The following is a 16,655-nucleotide window of genomic DNA, read 5'->3' on the forward strand; positions in this document are numbered from 1 at the left end:
ACAACCTAAGTGTATGATTTCAACTGTATGTAAGAATGCTGTTCATTGACTACAGCTCAGCATTCAACACCATAGTATCCGCCAAGCTCATCATCAAGCTGGAGGCCCTGGGCCTCAACCCCGCCCTGTGCAATTGGGTCCTGGACTTCCTGACGGGCCGCCTCCAGGTGGTGAAGGAAGGAAACAACATCTCCACCTCGCTGACCCTCAACACTGGGGCCCCACAAGGGTGCGTGCTCAGCCCCCTCCTATACTCCCTGTTCATCCACGACTGCGTGGCCATGCACGCCTCCAACTCAATCATCAAGTTTGCAGGCGACACGACAGTATTGGGCTTGATTACCAACAACTGACGAGACAGCCTAGAGGGAGGAGGTGAGGGCACTCGGAGTGAGGTGTCAGGAAAACAACCTCTCACTCAACTTCAACAAAACAAAGGAGATAATCGTGGACTTCAGGAAACAGCAGATGGAGTACCCCCCTATCCACATCGAAGGGACAGCAGTGGAGAAGGTGGAAAGTTTTTAAGTTCCTCGGCGTACAAATCAATGACAAACTGAAATGGTTCATCCACACAGACAGTGTGGTGAAGAAGATGCAACAGTGCCTCTTCAACCTCAAGAGGCTGAAGAAAATTGGCTATTCGCCCAAAACCCTGACTAACTTTTACAGATCCATAATCGAGAGAATCCTGTCCGGCTGTATCACAGCCTGGTACGGCAACTGCTCCATCCTCAGCTGCAAGGCTCTCCAGAGGGTTGTGCAGTCTGCACAACACATCACCGGAGGCAAACTACCTGCCCTCAATGGCACCTATAGCACCCAACGTCACAGGAAGGCAAAGAAGATTGTCAAAGACAACAACCACATGAGCCACTGCCTGTTCACACCGTTACCATCTAGAAGGTGAGGTCAGTACAGGTGCATCGAGGGATTGAAAAACAGCTTCTATCTCAAGGCCATCGGACTGATTAACATCAATCACTAACTCAGAGAGGCTGCTGCCTACATGGAGACCCACTCACTGGCCACTTCAACAAATGGATCACTAGTCACTTTAAACAATGCCACTTTAATAATGTTTACTTATCTTACATTACTCATATCTTGTAGCCCATCTGTAAATATCCCATCAAACTACCTCATCCCCATACGGTTATTTCTTATTATGTTTAGCTCCTTTGCACCAAAGTATCTCTACTTGCACATTCATCTTCTGCACATCTATCACTCCAGTGTTTAATTGCTAAATTGTAATTATTTTGCCACTATGGCCTATTTATTGCCTTACATCCCTTATCTTACCTCATTTGCACACACTCTATATAGACTTTTTCTATTGTGTTATTGACTGTATGTTTGTTTATTCCAAGTGTAACGCTGTGTTATTGTTTGTGTCGCACTGCTTTGTTTTATCTTGGCCAGGTCGCAGTTGTAAATGAGAACTTGTTCTCAACTAGCCTACCTGGTTAAATAAAGGTGAAATATATATATATATTTTTAAAATATGTATATACTGTCTTTATACCATCAATGCACCTTGCCTATGCGGCTCGGTCATCGCTCATCCATATATTTATATGTACATATTCTCATTCACCCCTTTTTAGATTTGTGTAAATAGGTAGTTGTTGGGTAATTGTTAGATTACTTGTTAGATATTACTGCGCTGTCGGAAGCACAAGCATTTCGCTACACTGGCATTAACATCTGCTAACCACGTGTATGTGACCGATACAAATTGATTTGACATGTGTTACTGTGACTCCTAGCTGGCTGGACAATGTTATACAGTGTCTGGTAATTCAATTGATTTACAGGGTGAGAGAGTTACAGAATGTTACAATCATTTCAGCTAACTTGCAATTTCCTGACCTGAGACTGAATCAGCTACATAGATTTCCTCTTCATTGCCTCTGTAAATAAACTGTAGGGCCTAGATTTCCGCTCTGTAGATTGCAGTATTGAATTGTTGATTAGGGTTTATACTTTTGTTTAGAAATGTGTTTAGTGAAACCCCTTGAAGTTAATAGTTTGGGTTTTGGCTCTCTGAACCATCTGTACATTCAGGATACGTCAAGAGCTCAATCAATCATTCATAGTGCAGATTAGAACTGGTGTAAAATCTCTCTGAGATCTTTTAACAGGGAAAGGAATTTGACACCTTCAAGTAAACTTAATAACTTCCCAAACAACGGTGTTTCTTTGTAGCTGTGGTATCTTAAGGTGAATACATATATACTATATAATCTGTGTCGTCTTTAGTGACTGTGGAATGTTGTGTCCTGAGAAAAAGGTAAAGTCAACAAGGGAGAGATATCAGTTTTGGAGCCTGAATATTATTAAGTGACCACACACGCTCATCAGTCCTGTTGCGGCTCTGTTCTATGGTGGAGACTTTGCATAGCCTCAGTTGAAGATCAAATGCATCAGAGAACAGATTAGGCCCATTGTTCAGCATACTTTGGCTATCTTCTAGATGTAATAGCTTTTAAAAAAAATGCATTAAGTGCTTAAACTGGGGCTTTGTATGTCCATCTTAGTTGTGTTCTCAGAGGTGATATATTGTCTATTATCAGCACTTCTCAGCCCTTGTCAACAAAGGCAAGAAGGAAGCACTTTCTCAGCATCTGTGGATTGTGTGTTGACTGTTCTCGTGATGCAGCACAACCAGTTTATGAAACTGCGGTCTTGGGGACATAAGATGTCGGCGTGCCAATTTTTATACTTTTACAACCAACTTTACAACCAACGTTTTAAGAACAAATAAACTCAGCCCCCTTCTACTCCTATCCCCACTCGCCTCAATTGTGTGGATCATCCTGTTAGAGGGGGTGACTCAAAGGGCCGGTGGAATGAACCAAACACAGCACATGGATGGGGGTGTTCTATGTCCTGAGATCGGTTGCTACCTTACTGTGGAGGTTTGAGAGGAGTCCTGTGTTTGAGGAGAAACTCTTGATTTAAAGCATGGTGGACCACTAACCAAGTGACCATTCTGTTAGATCGAGGTGGGCAGATTACTTCAATTTATTTGGATGGGGAATCACCCACTGTAAATGCATGGGCATGTCTGCAATGCATGTATGTACCTCTACTATGTTGTTGTAGGAAGGACTTGCTGACAGTTCCATCCATGCTCTTAAAGTGGCTCTCTGATTATTTTCTCAAATGTCTGCAGACAGAAGTCTGACTTTAGTGAATTTGATTTGTGGGTGTAGTTTGTAAATGGAAATGTTTAACCTTTTGAAACATCTCTCTTTTATAGAGAATTTATTATATTATGGAGATGTATCTTGTCCTTACATGACCCATATCTTTGCACACAGATACTCCAGCAGTAAAGAGCCTATAGTTAAGTACTGCATTAACTTTATTCCAGAAATTCTCTGGCACATTTCCATTTCAGAAGTACAATAAATAGATAATAATTTTAGAGACAACCCAAAAAGCACCAACATTTACACTTTTGTCACATTATTAATAAAGGTCTACTGTTGGGAATAATACTTTTCAATGCATATATTATGTTATGAGCTGTAGTAGCACATTCATGCACAAAAACCGTTTTTGAGGTTGAGAAATAGAGTCCTATGGTCATGTTTAGCAATTGATAAAAACAGAACCTTGTTTGCAAAACACATGGTTCTTAGCACATGTCAATATTACACAACTAAGCTAGCGTTACAGAAATCCGAAATGCAGACGGACTCGATAGACCTCTAATGTAAGTGACTGTGTCCAACACACCGCTTGCTAACTGCTAGCTTGCCAGCCCCAGTCTGCTAACTGCTAGCTTGTTAAGCCCCGACTTACTAACTGTTAGCTTGTTAGCATCGGCCTGCTAACTGTCTGAATCGCCTGTCCCCAGTCAGCCCAACCACTCACTGGACCCATATGTTCACTTGGCTACGCATGCCTCTCTCTAATATCAATATGCCTCGTCCATTACTGTCCTGGTTAGTGATTACTGTCTCATTTCACTGTAGAGCCTCTAGCCCTGCTCAAGATGCCTTAACCAACCACGTTGTTCCACCTCCTACATATGCGATGACATCACCTGGTTTAAGCGTCTCTAGAGACTGTCTCTCTCATCATTACTCAATGCCTAGGTTTACCTCCAATGTACTCACATCCTACCTTGTCTGTACATTATGTCTTGAATCTATGCTATCGAACTCAGAAACCTGCTCCTTTTACTCTCTGTTCCGAACGTGCTAGACGGCCAGTTCGTATAGCTTTTAGCCGTACCCTTATCCTACTTCTCCTCTGTTCCTCTGGTGATGTAGAGGTTAATCCAGGTCCTGCAGTGCCTAGCCCCACTCCCACTCCCCAGGTGCTCTCATTTGTTGACTTTACTGTAACTGTAAAAGCCTTGGTTTCATGCATGTTAACATTAGAAGCCTACTCCCTAAGTTTGTTTTACTCACTGCTTTAGCACACTCTGCCAACCCGGATGTCTTAGCCGTGTCTGAATCCTGGCTTAGGAAAACCACCAAAAGCCCTGAAATCGCCATCGCTAACTATAACATTTTCCACCAAGATAGAACTGCCAAAGGGGGTGGTGTTGCAATCTACTGCAAAGATAGCCTGCAGAGTTCTGTAGTACTATCCAAGTCTGTACCCAAACAATTCGAGTTTCTACTTCAAAAAATGTACCTTTTCAGAAACAAGTATCTCACCGTTGCCGCTTGCTATAGACCTCCCTCTGCCCCCAGCTATGCCCTCGATACCATATGTGAATTGATTGCCCCCCCATCTATCTTCAGAGCTCGTGCTACTAGGTGACCTAAACTGGGACATGCTTAACACCTTAACACCATCCTATAATCTAAGCTTGATGCCCTCAATCTCACACAAAGTATCAATGAACCTACCAGGTACAACTCCAAATCCGTAAACACGGGCACCCTCATAGATGTCATCCTAACTAACTCGCCCTCCAAATACACCTCTGCTGTTTTCAATCAAGATCTCAGCAATCACTGCTTCATTGACAGCATCCGTAATGGGTCTGCGACCAAACGACCACCCCTCATCACTGTCAAACGCTCCCTAAAACACTTCTGTGGGCAGGCCTTTCTAATCGACCTGGCCGGGGTATCCTGGAATGACATTGACCCCATCCCGTCAGTAGATGATGCCTGGCTATTCTTTAAAAGTGCCTTCCTCACGATCTTAAATAAGCATGCCCCATTCAAAAAATGTAGAACTAGGAATAGATATAGTCCTTGGTTCACTCCAGACCAGTCTGCCCTTGACCAGCACAAAAACATCCTGTGGCGTTCTGCATTAGCATCGAATAGCCCCCGTGATATGGAACCTTTCAGGGAAGTTATGAACAAATATACACAGGCAGTTAGGAAAGCTAAGGCTAGCTTTTTCAAACAGAAATTTGCATCCTGTAGTACTAACTCAAAAAAGTTCTGGGACACTGTAAAGTTCATGGAGAATAAGAGCACCTCCTCCCAGCTGCCCACTGCTCTGAGGTTAGGAAACACTGTCACCACCAATAAATCCACTCTCATTGAGAATTTCAATAAGCATTTCTCTACGGCTGGCCATTCTTTCCACCTGGCTACCCCTACCCCGGTCAACTGCCCGGCACTCTCCACAGCAACCCGCCAAAGCCCCCACCATTTCTCCTTCATCCAAATAGCTGATGTTCTGAAAGAGCTGCAAAATCTGGACACCTACAAATCAGCCGGGCTAGACAATCTGGACCCTCTGTTTCTAAGATTATCTGCTGAAATTTTTGTAACCCCTATTACTAGCCTGTTCAACCACTCTTTCGTATCATCTGAGATTCTCAAAGATTGGAAAGCTGCCGCGGTCACCCCCCTCTTCATACGGGGTGACACTCTAGACCCAAACTGCTACAGACCTACAGTATATCTATCCTATCTACCCTGTCTTTCTAAGGTCTTCGAAAGCCAAGTTAACAAACAGATTACCGACCATTTCGAATCCCACCGTACCTTCTCTGCTATACAATCTGGTTTCAGAGCTGATCATGGGTGCACCTCAGCCACGCTCAAGGTCCTAAAAGACATCATAACTGCCATCGATAAGAGACATTGCTGCGCAGCCGTATTCATTGACCTGGCCAAGGCTTTCAACTCTGTCATTCACCACATTCACGACAGCCTTGGTTTCTCAAATGATTGTCTCGCCTGGTTTACCAACTACTTCTCTGATAGAGTTCAGTGTGTCAAATCGGAGATCCTGTTGTCCGGACCTCTGGCAGTTTCTATGGGGGTGCCGCAAGGTTCAATCCTCTGGCTAACTCTCTTCTCTGTATACATCAATGATGTTACTCTTGCTGCTGGTGATTCTCTGATACACCTCTATGCAGACGACACCATTCTGTATACTTCTGGCCCCTCTTTGGACACTGCGTTAAGTAACCTCCAGGCGAGCTTCAATGCCATACAACTCTCCTTCTGTGGCCTACAACTGCTCTTAAACGCAAGTAAAACTAAATGCATGCCATTCAACCGATCACTGCCTGCACCTGCTCGCCCGTCCAGAATCACTACTCTGGACGGCTCTGACTTGGAATACGTGGACAACTACATATACCTAGGTGTCTGGTTAGATTGTAAACTCTCCTTCCAGACTCACATTAAGCATCTACAATCCAAAATTAAATCTAGAATCGGCTTCCTTTATCGCAACAAAGCATCATTCACTCATGCTGCCAAACATACCCTCGTAAAACTGACCATCCTACCGATCCTCGACTTCGGTGATGTCATCTATAAAATAGCCTCCAAAACTCTACTCAACAAACTGTATGCAGTCTATCACAGTTCCATCCATTTTGTCGCCAAAGCCCCATACACTACCTACCATTGCGACCTGTACACTCTCGTTGGTTGGCCCTCGCTTCATACTCGTCGCCAAACCCACTGGTTACAGGTTATCCACAAGTCTCTGCTAGGTAAAGCCTCGCCTTATCCCACTGGTCACCATAGTAGCACCCACTCGTAGCATGCGCTCCAGCAGGTATATCTCACTGGTCACCCCCAAAGCCAATTCCTCCTTTGGTCGTCTTTCCTTCCAGTTCTCTGCTTCCAAATGGCTGGAACGAACTGCACAAATCTCTGAAGCTGGAAACACTTATCTCCCTCACAAGCTTTAAGCACCAGCTGTCAGAGCAGCTCACAGATTACTGCACGTGTACATAGCCCATCTATAATTTAGCCCAAACAACTACCTCTCCCCTACTGTATTTATTTATTTATTTTGCTCCTTTGCACCCCATTATTTCTATTTCTACTTTGCACATTCTTCCAAATCTACCATTCCAGTGTTTTACTTGCTATATTGTATTGTACTTTGCCACCATGTTCTTTTTTTTGCCTCTACCTCCCTTATCTCACCTCATTTGCTCACATTGTATATAGACCTATTTTTCTACTGTATTATTGACTGTATGTTTTGTTTATTCCATGTGTAACTCTGTGTTGTTGTATGTGTTGAATTGCTATGCTTTATCTTCGCCAGGCCGCAGTTGCAAATGAGAACTTGTTCTCAACTAGCCTACCTGGTTAAATAAAGGTGAAATAAAATTAAATAAAAAAATTAACACCACCACCTGTAGTTATGTTGGGCACCTACTGACCCCAAAAATATGTTACGAAATAAATTAAGAAATACAGACAGGCACCACATTACTAAGACAACAGCTCACTCAATCAAGCCTGATGGTCTTGTAAGTATAAAAGCAGTGGATAATGTCTTTGTATAGTGTGTGTGAAGAATCCAATACTTTACCTTGTATGCAGTACAAACCAAGTTATTGTGGGAGCATCTCCACGAAGAGTATGAATTAGGCAGTTTGAGAAGGTTTGAATCCTAAGCTACCTGCCAACACGTTTAACGTACAATAGACCAACATACAGTGCCTTGCGAAAGTATTCGGCCCTCTTGAACTTTGCGACCTTTTGCCACATTTCAGGCTTCAAACATAAAGATATAAAACTGTATTTTTTTGTGAAGAATCAACAACAAGTGGGACACAATCATGAAGTGGAACGACATTTATTGGATATTTCAAACTTTTTTAACAAATCAAAAACTGAAAAATTGGGCGTGCAAAATTATTCAGCCCCCTTAAATTAAATACTTTGTAGCGCCACCTTTTGCTGCGATTACAGCTGTAAGTCGCTTGGGGTATGTCTCTATCAGTTTTGCACATCGAGAGACTGACATTTTTTCCCATTCCTCCTTGCAAAACAGCTCGAGCTCAGTGAGGTTGGATGGAGAGCATTTGTGAACAGCAGTTTTCAGTTCTTTCCACAGATTCTCGATTGGATTCAGGTCTGGACTTTGACTTGGCCATTCTAACACCTGGATATGTTTATTTTTGAACCATTCCATTGTAGATTTTGCTTTATATTTTGGATCATTGTCTTGTTGGAAGACAAATCTCCGTCCCAGTCTCAGGTCTTTTTGTCCTGTATTTGGCTCCATCCATCTTCCCATCAATTTTAACCATCTTCCCTGTCTCTGCTGAAGAAAAGCAGGCCCAAACCATGATGCTGCCACCACCATGTTTGACAGTGTGGATGGTGTGTTCAGGGTGATGAGCTGTGTTGCTTTTACGCCAAACATAACATTTTGCATTGTTGCCAAAAAGTTCAATTTTGGTTTCATCTAACCAGAGCACCTTCTTCCACATGTTTGGTGTGTCTCCCAGGTGGCTTGTGGCAAACTTTAAACGACACTTTTTATGGATATCTTTAAGAAATGGCTTTCTTCTTGCCACTCTTCCATAAAGGCCAGATTTGTGCAATATACGACTGATTGTTGTCCTATGGACAGAGTCTCCCACCTCAGCTGTAGATCTCTGCAGTTCATCCAGAGTGATCATGGGCCTCTTGGCTGCATCTCTGATCAGTCTTCTCCTTGTATGAGCTGAAAGTTTAGAGGGACGGCCAGGTCTTGGTAGATTTGCAGTGGTCTGATACTCCTTCCATTTCAATATTATCGCTTGCACAGTGCTCCTTGGGATGTTTAAAGCTTGGGAAATCTTTTTGTATCCAAATCCGGCTTTAAACTTCTTCACAACAGTATCTCGGACCTGCCTGGTGTGTTCCTTGTTCTTCATGATGCTCTCTGCGCTTTTAACGGACCTCTGAGACTATCACAGTGCAGGTGCATTTATACGGAGACTTGATTACACACAGGTGGATTGTATTTATCATCATTAGTCATTTAGGTCAACATTGGATCATTCAGAGATCCTCACTGAACTTCTGGAGAGAGTTTGCTGCACTGAAAGTAAAGGGGCTGAATAATTTTGCACGCCCAATTTTTCAGTTTTTGATTTGTTAAAAAAGTTTTAAATATCCAATAAATGTCGTTCCACTTCATGATTGTGTCCCACTTGTTGTTGATTCTTCACAAAAAAATACAGTTTTATATCTTTATGTTTGAAGCCTGAAATGTGGCAAAAGGTCGCAAAGTTCAAGGGGGCCGAATAGTTTCGCAAGGCACTGTAGCTACTGTAGTACAGTGCCTTCAGAAGGTATTCATACCCCTTAACTTAACTTATTCCATGTTTTGTTGTTACAGCCTGAATTCAAAATATATTATATATATTTTTTTTTCTCGCCCATCTACACACAATACCCCATAATGACAAAGTAAAAACATGTTTAGACATTTTTTCTAATTTATTGAAAATTAAATACAGAAATATCTCATTTACATAAGTATTCACACACATGTTAGAATCACCTTTGGCAGCGATCACAGCTGTTAGTCTTTCTGGGTAAGACTAATAGCTTTGCACACCAGGATTGTACAATATTTGGACATTATTCATTTTAAAATTCTTAAAGCTCTGTCAAGTTGGTTTTTGATCATTGCAAGACAGCCATTTTCAAGTCTTGCCATAGATTTTCAAGCCAATTTTTTTTTAAAGTCAAAACTGTAACTAGGCCACTCATGAACACTGGTAAGTAATTCCAGTGTATATTTGGCCTTGTTTCCTGCAGAAAGGTGAATTCTTCTCCCAATGTCTGTTGGAAAGCAGACTGAACCAGGTTTTCATCTAGGATTTTGCCTGTGCTTAACTCTATTCCATTTATTTTTATCATAGAAAAACTCCCCAGTCCTTGCCGATGACAAGCATATCCATAACATGATGCAGCCACCAAACAATTCCACCTTGACATTACGGGGTGTTGTGTGTGTGTGTAGGCCAGTGACACAACATTTACATTTAATCAATTTCAAATTCTGGCTGTAACACAATATAATGTAGAAAAAGTTATTAAGGGGCGTGAATACTTTCTGAAGGCCCTGTAGGTCAAAGCTGTGTGATGGAAAACCTTGGTAGAGCATGTGTAAGGTAGGCATTGTGGTGCTCATGTGAATTTCCTTTCTTTTTTGGCTTCAGACCAATGCCTACTTCTCACTTAAAACAGTTTCTTTTGTTTTTAATATAAATATGGCACCTTCCAGTGACAACCATCTGCTTTACTGTGTGCCAAGTTTGACAACAGTATGATTTTACTGTTGCCCTGTTCTTGTTCTTCCTTATTCAGTTGGTGAAATGTAATACAGTTACATTTGAAACAGAACCTAACGTTTCTGGTCTACTAGTTTGTTACCCAGCTACCTGTTATAATAGTGCTATAACAGCATCATCTCTCCTCTTGTCGTCTGTCAGGGAAAAGCCAGGCCACTGGGCTCCAGACCCGCTCCCACAGCAGGACGTGGGCGAGCGCTTAGCCCTGGGCAGCACCGAGGCCCTGGCCAACGGCAACAAGGCTGACCTGCAGGCTGCTAAGCGCCTAGCCAAACGCCTCTTCAACCTGGACGGCTTCAGGAAGTCTGACGTGGCCAGGCACCTGAGCAAGAAGTGAGTATACTGGAGCAGAACCAGCTGGTCCCAATTCGAGCTATAGCCCTCCCCTTGGTCCTTACCCTTCAATGTTTGCAGATCTATTAGGTGGAAGTGGAATCTTTACCATTACATTGAATATAACTACCCAGACCCCTCAGATATGCTATCATTGAGGGGTTAGGGCCAAGATCAGGATAGGTAGTGATTTGGGACCGGTTGTACATAGGCCAGGTACCTGTTCACTTTTCTCTGCCTTTGTCTTTTGTTTACCTTTCATGCACAGTAAGTGTGTGTGTGTGTGTGTGTGTGTGTGTGTGTGTGTGTGTGTTTTTGCAGTAATGAATTCAGTCGGATGGTGGGAGAAGAATACCTCAGTTACTTCAACTTTTCAGGCCTTACTATTGACCAAGCGCTAAGGTAAGATATCTTCCAGTGGAAATGGTTAAAAATGTAGCACAATGACCTAGTCACCCCCCCCCCCCCCCCCCCCCCCCCCAATGAATATTGAACACTCACAATGCTGTATGGCATCCGCAGAGCCTTCCTGAGGGAGTTTGCCCTCATGGGAGAGACACAGGAGAGAGAGCGAGTGCTGGCCCACTTCTCTAGGAGATATCTACAATGCAACCCCAATGCAATACCTTCTGAAGGTAAGATGGGGACGAGTGTCCGTTCCAAGGTGTCAACGTAGCAGACACATTACCAGTAGGAGCCACTGGGGGGGGGGGGGACAGGACTCTTTCACTGATACTGCACGAGAACTCACTGAAACATCTCTCTTTCTCCCTGCTCCAGACAGTGTCCACACCCTGACCTGTGCCCTGATGCTGCTCAACACAGACCTGCATGGCCATGTGAGTACCTGTGGGGGAGCCAGGGGCTAGAGAGCTGTGGAGGGCTCATGTTGAAATGTGGGTAAAGAGCTTAAAGTTCTCTAGTCGAAAAGAAAGACCATTAAAACAATGTGATATATACCCTATAACATATACAGCGGTGGTTTGTCCTAGAGGGACCCTTAAGGAGACAGTGCGAGTGAAGGTGCCCCTTTCTCTCTCCCTCAGAATATCGGCAAGAAAATGTCCGTCCTGCAGTTCATCGGCAACCTGGAAGGGCTAAACAACGGAAAGAATTTTCCCAAGGAACTGCTCAAGGTGTGTTGAGTTAGTTAAAACATACTGTAGAAACGATATAGATGTGTCGAACCATGTGCATACAACCACATGCGTACAGTGGGACCCTTGTTTCAGCTGCATGACCTCTTTTTGACCACATGATCTCTTGATATCCATGAATCGGTTTCCGGGTTTTCCAGATAGTGTATTGTTGACGTCAGAGTAACTTGCACGACTGATCAGATGATATTGAGAGAGGCATGTCCTAAAGGGTGTCAGAGAGACATAACAACAGCCTCCACTGCTGAGGGGAGGACGGTACATAATAATGGCCGGAACAGAGCAAATGGAATGGACTCAAACACATGAAATCCATGTGTTTGATACCATTCCACTGATTCTGCTCCAGCCATTACCACTAGACCGTCCTCCCCAATTAAGATGCCACCAACCTCCTGTGCCGCAGATAGTGTGTGTTTACAGGCATGATCCAGCATGATATATTTCCTTCCTGTTATAGTGGAAGGGGTTTCTGACTCTAGGGGGTTTCTGGTCTGTTGACCACCTCTGAGCTGTTGTGTGAACAGAGCCATATTGTATAGATCAGAGAGAGAGAGCCAACATGTTTTACCTCCCACTCGCTCTCCTTCCTCTTGTCCTTCCACTCTCTGCCTCGCTCCTGTGAACAGCATCACCTCCTACTCCCTTGTTTTCATCTCTCCCTCCCTCCATGTCTCTGTGTTTATTACAGTCTCTCTCTCTCTCATTCTGTTACGTATCATGTCACCCCATGGCAGATCATTTTCCATCTGCCTGCCTGTATTCTTCGCTCATCCTCCATTTTATTTATCAGGTTTCTTTCTCTCTCTCTCTCTCGCTCTCTCTCTCTCTCTCTCTCTCCCTCTATCTATCGCTCCTCTGCTCCTCTGCTCTCTATCGCTCCTCTGCTCTCCGTCTATGGTGTTCCTATCTCTGTTCCACCTACCTCTGTGGGAGCTCAGCCCAGCTGCCTGCAGCCCACAGAGGTGGCCAAGCTGTGTTCCTCCTCAGGCTCTCTCAGTTAACTATTCATATCACAGCTGAGTGCTCCATGAAATATTATGGAACGCTCCACAATCGCTTGTGTGTCACGATCTTTCACAACCGACCGACCAATTTCCCAAATCCATCTCTTCATTCATCTCTTCATCCATCCATGTTTTTCATCATCCATCCATGTCTTTCATCATCCATCTCGCCCTCTGTAATGGTTTGCGCTGGTCTGTAAGGGGTATTAAAGCAGCACAGAGAGATTGTCCAAGTCAACAGGCGGTGTCTATTGGTGCAGAGAGGAGGCTGCTACCGAACAGTAGTCAGTGGGGCAGAGCTCATATGGTAAATTACTGCTGAAAGGGTGAGAGGGAGGACAGGCATCTAAGTAAATGGGAATTTGGCTGTCACATGGTAACCCCTGCTGTGTTGAGCGTTTTGTCATGGTATTATCATACAAGGCGTTACAAATCACTGTCTTCCTTGCTTTCTGCTTCCACCCTTTTCTCTCTTTCTATGTTTCTCTCTCTTTCTTTCCATATTCTTCTCCATATCCTCTATTTTTCATAACTTAATTGTCAGTATTTTGTGTAAGGTATGAGTAATGTTGCTGTGTCTCTTGGGTGGTGATTATGCAGGTATGTTAATGCAGACAGTGTGGTGTACGTTTCCCCAGGAAATGATCTGAGCGTCAAGGGCGTAGTTCTCTGTTGCTGCGCTGCACAACACAACTCGTTAAAGTGGAGAGGTTCACTTTGCTTCAGTTTTATTCCAAAAAGCTGTATATCAATTTTCAGAAATGTTGGTAAATCATTATCATTTAAAGAACTTTTGAAAGAGATTGGTGTGTTTTTTTCACTATCTAATCATGGCCTGGGGCTGTTCAGTGACACATGCATTTAAAACATTTTTTATCACTTGATGGTTACTTTTCAGAGAAACAAATAATCATGTTTTTTTTTCTCGCAAAACGCCTCACTCTCAGATAAATAAGTACTGCTAGGTTTACACAGTCGAATGTCACAAACTGTTAAATAAAAAAATAAAAAATAAACTGTACAAATGATACATTTGTGACATTGGTATAATTAAAAAATAATAATAATAGTAATACAGTATCTGATCTATCTACAGTATGAGATCTGTTTGTAAAACAGTTAGTTCGTTTTTTGCCCCAATTTCGGAATTCTGATCTTGTCTCGTCTCTGCAACTCCCCAACGGGCTCGGGAGAGGCGAAGGTCAAGTCATGTGTCCTCCGAAACCTGACCCACCAAACTGCACATCTTAACACCCGCTCTCTTAACCCGGAAGCCAGCTGCACCAATGTGTCGGAGGAAACACCGTTCAACTGATGACCGTAGTCAGCCTGCAGGCACCCGGACCGTCACAAGGAGTCGCTATAGCGCGATGAGCCAAGCAACCCGCCCCCGGCCAAACTCTTCCCCTAACTAGGACAACGCTGGGCCAATTGTGCGCCGCCCTATGGGACTCCCGACCGGTAATGACGCCGCAACACTGCGATGCAGTGCCTTAGACCGCTACGCCACTCGGAAGGCCTGTGGCACAGCAATTTGACTCGACAAAAAACTGTTTTAAGGTAAGATGTAAAACCCTGCCAACAGACTAACTCCTTTGTGGTTCATCCCCTGTCATTCTCTGTTAAGACAGCTGCTTCCTTTCATTTTGGGGTGGATGAAATAGGACCTCTGTATGCTTGTCAACTCCCTACTATCCCACAGGACCAACACACACACACACACACACACACACAGACACACACACACACACACACACACACAGAGACACACACACACACACACACACACACACAGACACACACACACAGAGACACACACACAGAGACACACACACTCACACACACACACACACACAGACAGACAGACAGACAGACAGACAGACAGACAGACAGAGACACAGACGCACGCACACACACACACACAGAGACACAGACGCGCACACACACGCAGAGGCACACACACGCAGACGCACACACACACACAGAGAGACACACACAAGCAGACACACACACACACACACGCAGAGACACGCAGACACACACACACACACACAGAGACACACACACGCAGACACACACACACACGCAGAGAGACACACACACACACACACACGCAGAGACACACACACACACACGTAGAGACACACACACGAGCAGAGACACACACACAGACAGACACAAACAGAGACAGATTGCAGTGTGCGTTTTAAGAAATGGTGAACTGCTGCTCCTCTCCTTCCCAGTGGAGAGGTGCCATGTGACAGTGTAGGGAGGTGTGCCTGAAAGGAGGTCAGGTTTAAGTAAAGCTGCAGAACTCAGGGAAGCACTGAAGCTTATAAGGCATCTGGGATCTAGAACTATCTGACAAACGGAGAGTGAGTGAGTGAGTGAGTGAGTGAGTGAGTGAGTGAGTGAGTGGAAGTAATAGGGACAGACAGAGGGAGAGAGAGGAGGCCACTTGATGATTATGAGTATCATAAAATGATACATCTTATTTATGTCAAACTAAACCGCCTCCTTTTGAGTATGAACATGTTGTTTGTCTTCTACTCTGCACAGTACAAACGCTAGTACGGTACCACCACCCTGGAATTATTTTTAGCCATTACCAGATTGAGGGAGGCTCAGACGGAGGATTATTTTCCTCAGTGACCTGGAAACGTTAGATCTCAATTTGGAGTTTGACTCTTTAGGTGTATACAGTTGAAGTCGGAAGTTTACATACACTTAGGTTGGAGTCATTAAAACTTGTTATTCAACCACTCCACAAATGTCCTGTTAATTTAAGTCAGTTAGGACATCTACTTTATGCACAACACAAGTAATTTTTCCAACAATTGTTTACAGACATATTATATTACTTATAATTCACTGTATCACAATTTCTGTGGGTCAGAAGTTTACATACACTAAGTTGACTGTGCCTTTAAACAGCTTAGAAAATTCCAGAAAATGATGTCATGGCTTTAGAAGCTTCTGATAGGCTAATTGACATAATTTGAGTCAATTGGAGGTGTGCCTGTGGATGTATTTCAAGGCCTACCTTCAAACACTGTGCCTCTTTGATTGACATCATGGGAAAATCTAAAGAAATCAGCCAAGACCTCAGAAAAATAATTGTAGACCTACAAAAGTCTGGTACATCCTTGAGAGCAATTTCCAAATGCCTGAAGGTACCACGTTCATCTGTACAAACAATAGTACGCAAGTATAAACACCATGGGACCACGCAGCCGTCATACCGCTCAGGAAGGAGACGCATTCTGTCTCCTAGAGATGAACGTACTTTGGTGCGAATCGTGAAGATGCTGGAGGAAACATGTAAAAAAATATCTTTATCCACAGTAAAACGAGTCCTATATCGACATAACCTGAAAAGCCGCTCAGCAAGGAAGAAGCCACTGATTCCAAAACTGCCATAAAAAAAGCCAGACTACGGTTTGCAACTGCACATGGGGACAAAGATTGTACTTCTTGGAGAAATTTCCTATGGTCTGACGAAACAAAAATCGATCTGTTTGGCCATAATGACCATTGTTATATTTGGAGGAAAAAGGGGGAGACTTGTAAGCCGAAGAACACCATCCCAAACGTGAAGCACGGGGGTGGCAGCAT

General features: G+C 43.7%; 1 protein-coding gene across 1 annotated transcript in view; it reads left to right on the top strand.

The window, feature by feature from the left end:
• Positions 1-16,655, top strand: part of LOC110502377 (uncharacterized) — a 55,084-nt gene that overhangs the window by 18,807 nt on the left and 19,622 nt on the right. Inside the window, 5 exon segments of the mRNA XM_021580347.3 lie at positions 10,685-10,876; positions 11,198-11,278; positions 11,399-11,511; positions 11,657-11,715; positions 11,923-12,012. Of these exon segments, the coding sequence (XP_021436022.3) occupies positions 10,685-10,876; positions 11,198-11,278; positions 11,399-11,511; positions 11,657-11,715; positions 11,923-12,012 (535 nt within the window).

This window comes from Oncorhynchus mykiss, chromosome 23, assembly GCF_057628025.1.
Source record: "Oncorhynchus mykiss isolate SJ-2025 chromosome 23, ASM5762802v1, whole genome shotgun sequence".
In the NCBI taxonomy this organism is placed as follows: Eukaryota; Metazoa; Chordata; class Actinopteri; order Salmoniformes; family Salmonidae; genus Oncorhynchus; species Oncorhynchus mykiss.